Consider the following 6,246-nt stretch of genomic DNA (forward strand, 5'->3'; position numbering starts at 1 on the left):
TTGTAGGAAGTTTATGTGATTTCATATCACTAGAAATCGGTAATGTATAATAACCCTTTGGGCAAGAAACCGAGTCCCCGCAGCAGCCACCGGAAAATAATTACTTTCATATCAAAACTCTGCAGGAGCCGGCCCGGTCCTACAGCCCCCGGCTCCCTAACCTCGCGTCTGTGTGTGTGTGTGTGTGTGTGTGTGTGTGTGTGTGTGTGTGTAAGCCCGTGTGCCTGTGAGTGTGTGTGAGGAGTGGGGCTGAGGAGGGGTAAGGGGGGTGGGAAAGGAGCGCTTTAAATGAATAAATTTTTTCAATCAGAGACACAAAAACAGACGCATAAAAAGGAGGACTTGGGCTCAGGACTTTAGGGAGAGAGGAGAATGCTTTTCCCATTGACACCCACCTCTTTGCCAATCCCCATTCCCCCCCCCACCCCCGTCGAGCACCAGGAGAAAGGGGGGGAGAGGGGGTGGAGAAGGCGTGGACTGGGATGTGAACAAGAGAAATGACCAGGGGGGGAGAGTACTAGAAGAGTTTTGCGTTTTCTCCAGCTTTATTTATCAAAAATTTTACATATATAAATATTCTTAGACATTTTTGCATTTTACAAGGTTGAGGATTCTCGTTGTGGGTTTTTGTTTTGTTTTGTTATCCTTTCTCGCTCTCTCGCTTTCGGTCTGTGTGGAGGGTTCGCACCCCAAAGTCCAGCTGTTACTGCTAAGATCGAAATTCAGACATCTTTTTGCTTTTCTTTTTTTTTTTTTTTTCTTAAAAAAAAAAAAAAGAAAGGAAGGAAGAATGAAAAAAAAAACCGTTTCTAGAACCGATCACCTGATTCGTTGTGTGGGCGCCTGGTGTGGAGCCGGTTCGCTCAGCTGCGGGGCAGGGGTACCTGCTCCCCCTTCGGCCCGGCTCGGCCTGGCCGGGCTGGGCCCTCAGTCCATATCGAGCTCTTCACAGTCAGGACCGCCGGGCTCCATGGGGCCTCCTGGCTCGGTCGCGCTACAGTTCGCTGTGTCCCCGCAAGGGCTGGGCTCCCGGGGGAGCGGTGCTGGAGAGGGCGACTGGGGAAAGCCTCCCCCACCCCCACCTGCTTCTGCCCCACAGCCCGCTCCCGCTCCCGCTCCCGAGCCAGCTCCAGATCCAGCTCCGCCGCCCTCAGCCGAGTCCCTGTAAGCAGGGGGTGCCAGGGCTGTTCCCGCCTGGCCGCCTCCGCTGCTGCTGTCTGGGCTACAGTTGGCAAAGGGAGAGTTCGTGGAGCTCGGGCCAGGGTAAGCTGGAGGCCCCGAGGCTGGCCCGAAACTGGCCTGGCCAGGGTTAGAGGCGGGGGGCGGGGGAGCTGGTGGGGCGTCTTTAGGAACCGGCTCCGGGCCCGGCCCGGCCTTAAGGGCCGCCTGCGGGACGAGGAAGCCGAGGGGTTGGGTGATCGGATAGAGCAGGAAATGTCCTTTGCCGATGAGGGTCCGCGGGGCACAAGGGAGGCCCGGCGCAAAGTCCAGAGTGGCAGGCGCTTTCCGGCGCGGGGGTGAGTCGGAGAGGAGGCTCTCTACGCTGAACGGGCTGGGCTTAGGGAAGCCGGAGGAGCCTCGACCAGGAGCGCAGTCCGAAGAGGAGGAGGAGGAAGAAGAGGAGGAGGAAGAGGAGGAGGAGGAGGAGGAGGAGGAGGAGGAGGAGGAAGAGGAGGAGGAAGAAGAGTCCTTATCTGGGAGCCGGCTCAGCCTCTGCTGCAGGCCGGCGCCACTTCTTTGGCTCGGGTAAAAGGCTGGGTCGCAGCTGCCGGGGGCCGGCGGCTCGCTGGCGGCGCTGGGGGCGGGCCGTGGGCCCTTGCCGGGAGGAGGCTCCGGGGGCTCTGGAGAGAGGCCGCCGCCGCCGCTATCACTGTCGGAGCTGGGCGTACTGTGCAAGGACAAGCTGCTGGGAGAGTGCAGGTGGCGGCTCTGGCTCTTGAGCAGTTTCTTCTCGTGCTTGCGTTTCTTCTTCTCCATCTTCTCCAGCTCCTTCCGGGCTATCTCCTCGGGATCCATGGGCTCCCCGCTGCACGTGGTGGGATGAGAGTTGTGAGCCGGCCGCCCCGGCCCTTTCTTCGTGTTCTCCTTCTTTCTCCATTTGGCCCGGCGGTTTTGGAACCAGACCTAAAAAAGCCGGATAAGGGAAAAGCAAGGGAGAGTCAGACTGGGGGGCCGGGGCCGGGGCGCTGTGGGGGAGGGATTGGAGACCAGAGGATACAGGGCAAACGGGGCCCTGCTGTTGCTTCCCTATCCTGGTGGGAAATGGGGGTGGGGGTGACCTGAATGTCTTCATATTAAAAAAAAAAAAGTGAAGCTAGGTAGACTAGGTGAAAGGGGGGAAGTGGAAAAGCAGCTACTTCTGGTTTCCTCTAATGTGGGATTTCGCATACACACACTCGACTAGGCCGCAGATTCAAGTCTCTTTTTTGACCCAGGAAGAAGTGATTATAGGGGTGCGTGGATGTCGTCCTCCCAATCCAATCTGCCTCCCCCTCTCACTCCTCAGGTCTGTGCTATCCTTAGACGCTTAGAGCTCAGTTTTCAAGCTCCGAAGAGGGCTACCCAAAGGATAGCAGGTCTGACTGGAGGAATAGTGGAAAGAAATGGGTGCCTTTTGCCCCTTGCCCTCTCTCTCCCCTCTCTCACACACACTACAATATGGGAATGTAGGATGCCAGTCTTTGGAATGCCAAACCTAGACTTCCCTTCATTTCAAGAAAAGCCCAACTTGGTGCTTCACTCAACCATTCACACAATCTTCCCCTTTCTACATGCTCCTCAAAAGAATTTAAGCTCATAGAATTCTGATTTGGTGAGTGGGATTGATTTCTAAACTCACTCATCACTCTGGCCCGGACTAAGTGCAAAACCCACCCCTACCTCCAGACTGATCAAGGAAGAACCCAATAAGGGCCACCATAGTACCTCTCTTTACACAACACATCCTACACCGTTCCTCTTTCTACTTGTTTGGCTCGGGAGGGCTGAGGGTCCTGCCGGTATAAGGAGGGAAACTATCTGAACCCCAAAGTGTTGGAAGAGGAAGGGAAGAAATTCCAAGGACAGTCGACATATATGGCCGAATTAAGGACCCCCCCCTTTCTTCCTTATCCTTTGCTGAGCCATTTCCTTGAGGGTGGTGGTTTGCCAAGGTTTTCTTTTGATCCCCACTTTCCTCAGTATCACTCATAACAACTCTCCAACATAAAAACACACACGGGAAACACAAACACACCGCGATCCACTTCCTCCCACACACATACACACATCCATTCTTGCTACCTTCCCCTTTCCCCCACCCCCGACCGGCACCATATATACCCGCCCCCAGTGCCTTTAAGAAAGAGAAAGATGATTAGAAACCAGAATTCAAAATGCTTTTGGCTGCTGTATCATAGTTATGGTTAGCACGGCGAGAGAAAAGTGTATATACCTAGAAAAAGATGGAGAAGTGTTTGTTTAGACTCTCCCAGCCTTGTCAGTGAGAAAGCAGAGCCCGCACTTGCTGCTGGTAGCTCTTTTCTTTGTGCCCATTGCAGACCGCCTTGTCACTGAGAATTACTCATTATCGTATTAGAGGGAAATGAAGGGGTCTCGACTTCACTTAACAATCTCAGAACAAATTGGATAAAAGGATTTCAAAACAGAAGAGGTCACGAGGGGAGAGAAAAAACATTCGGTAAATACACCTTTTAAACAATGCTAATGGGCGAATTCGCTGCGGCGCAATAACCTCGCCCAGCCTCAGTCTGAACGCCCCAGAGTTTCACGCAAATAACGAGCCTTCAATTGCCACGAACCCAGTCCCCCCCCCCAAAATCCTCTAGGTTCCTTACTCCGAGAAAACGCTAATTAAGCAATTTCGTTTAGAATTTGTAATGCACCAGATTAACGCTGTATTTTGAAAAGAATATCCATACCAGAGATGCAAATAAAAAATAAAAATTAAAAAAAAAAAACAGGGGCGTTAGATATACTCTTTTCCTTCCAATTCTCGGATGTGTGAACTATTTAAGTTTCCGGCTCCCTTTCCTCAGCTCTCACCCTTCGGAAAAGCGATGAATAAATACATGTTTTCTACCTGAATATTTTAGAGCCAAATAAACAAACAAACGGGTTTATTCAAAGCAGGGGAGAGGAGCAGCTGTTCCAAGGGAAAGAGGAGAAACACAGGAGCAGCTTGGAAGTCGTGTGTCTGAACTTCATGCCTAGTTCCTCTTCACCTCTACTGTTGGCCCGTTTTCTCGGTAGCCCCTTCCTCCTATTTTCAACACTGTCCCCCATGTATTCCTCGAATTCTTTCATAGCTCAACATTTTTTTACCTCTTGTTTAGCGGACTTATTTCATCGATACACTCCCCCTTCCCCCTCTCCCACACACCTATACGCATCTCCAATATTCAAAGCGGCTGGTTTCTGGGCAGAACGGCTGAAAACAGATTCTATTCTTCAAGGGCCTATTTTCTGCCGGCCCTCCCCACCCCACCACCCACCACCAACGATATGTCCCCTCTCCCCCAGTGCTACTAAATCTCTACACATATCCTTCTACCAAGACGCCCTGAGGACTGGCACAGAGATTCCTCCCCACCTCGGTCTGTCCTCACAAACACACATAGACACCGCCCCCCCCCCATACTACCCGTTGGCGGCGCAGGACAGTAAGGTGACCGCTGACCAGACTCCGAGAGGACTCGATACAGGAGTCCTAGAACAAAGGGGCAGGGGGTCGTGCAAAGAAGAGGGTTAGGCGAACGGAGGGAGAAGGAGGCTGGATGCCACTCTCTGAAGGCTCTCGACCTGGGAATCGGGAACGCCTGGGTCCTAGGAGGGAGAGTGGAGTGTGTGTGTGTGTGTGTGTGTGTGTGTGTGTGTGTGTGCGTGTGTGCGTGTGCGCGCGTGCTAGGACTGTTACCTGCACTCGGGACTCCACCAGGTCCAGACGTAGAGCCAGCGCTTCCCGCATGAAGACGTCTGGGTAGTGGCTCTCGTTAAAGGCCTTCTCCAGCTCTTCCAGCTGCCAGCCCGTGAAGTTGGTGCGGGTTCTTCTCCGCTTACAGCCCGGACTCTCCTTATCCGGATCTCCGGAATCTGTAGGGAACGATAGAGGCACGGCGAGGTCAGACTCCTAGCTAGCGTTCTCTAGCTCTTTAACTTCCTCCCGTCCTCGGTTTACTTACTCTCTCTGGGAGAAGACTTATGGAGATCCCCAACTCTAGCTCATAGTAAGACTTCAGCCGTACTCCCTAAAGTGTCTATCCTTACCCTACTGGAGAGGTGATAGCAATTCCTCCCCTCACCATCGAGTGTTGAGCTAGGGCGGCCGCGGGATGGAAAGCCTGCTCGGGAGTTTATTTTTGTCTGGGGTGAGGGAGACGAAACGAAGAAACCGCTCAGTTCGGGGGAGCTATCCCTTCACCCATAACCCGGCATATTAACTTCAGGACTAGTACTGACCCCAACTTTCTCACACCTTGGGGATCTGTGTTCTCCGGAAGGGAAGAAGTACCCGACTACCATCCCACTTCTCCAAGAAGGAAGAAGGGTAACTTCTTTAAAGGGGTCCGCATTTGAAGGGGATTGAATCTCGTCCCCGGACGGCGCCCCCCACCGTCCGCCCCGTAGCTAGCCCTCCCTCTCTAACCATTTTGCCAGCCTACCTGACAGCTTGAAGGTTTGACTGTCCCCGCTCACCCCACAGCCCGATGGCAGCAGCGGGGTAGGGTTGACCACTGAGGCAGCGCAAGAACCGTTCAGTAATCCATCTATGGAGAAGGGGACCGAGGCGGCGGCGGCGGCCGCGGCGGCCGCGGACTGCAGCTGGTGCCCCGCCAGCTCGTAGACGTGGTGGTGGCCTAGGGGGTAGGGAAAGCCCACCATGCTGCCCAGTGAGCCCCCGAACTGGGCATGGGGGTGATCCAGGATGCGGCTGTCCATCATCTCCGGGGTGGCAGGGCGCAGCTGGGGCTGAGGAGGAGGCGCTGGCGGCGGCGGCGGAGGAGATAGGGACCTGGAGCCCAGTACATGCTTCGCCCGGACTCCAGCGCTTTACTTTATCAACATCAAGCTCCCGATAATTAGCACCGGCCGGGGGAATTTGGGACCAATAAGAAGCGCTAATCGGGTCTGACGTCAGAGGCGTGCAGGGTGCAAGGAAACGTTTTCCATATCGATTGCTAATTATACCTGACATGCACCTCAATAAACAGTATCAGGAACTGTCACAACAAGACGGGGTGGGGGGGT

General features: G+C 54.0%; 1 protein-coding gene across 1 annotated transcript; it reads right to left on the bottom strand.

Moving 5' to 3' along the window:
- Positions 1 to 534: 534 nt before the first annotated feature.
- On the bottom strand, positions 535 to 5,960 carry UNCX (UNC homeobox). The gene is made up of 4 exons (XM_044657433.1): positions 5,661 to 5,960; positions 4,916 to 5,091; positions 1,688 to 2,124; positions 535 to 1,603 (listed from the first exon to the last, which is right to left on the bottom strand). Exons 1-4 carry the CDS (start codon positions 5,938 to 5,940, stop codon positions 928 to 930), a joined length of 1,569 nt encoding a protein of 522 aa, XP_044513368.1. The 5' UTR covers positions 5,941 to 5,960; the 3' UTR covers positions 535 to 927.
- Between the last annotated feature and the right edge of the window lie 286 nt (positions 5,961 to 6,246).

Source organism: Gracilinanus agilis, chromosome 1, assembly GCF_016433145.1.
Source record: "Gracilinanus agilis isolate LMUSP501 chromosome 1, AgileGrace, whole genome shotgun sequence".
NCBI classification, from domain to species: domain Eukaryota; kingdom Metazoa; phylum Chordata; class Mammalia; order Didelphimorphia; family Didelphidae; genus Gracilinanus; species Gracilinanus agilis.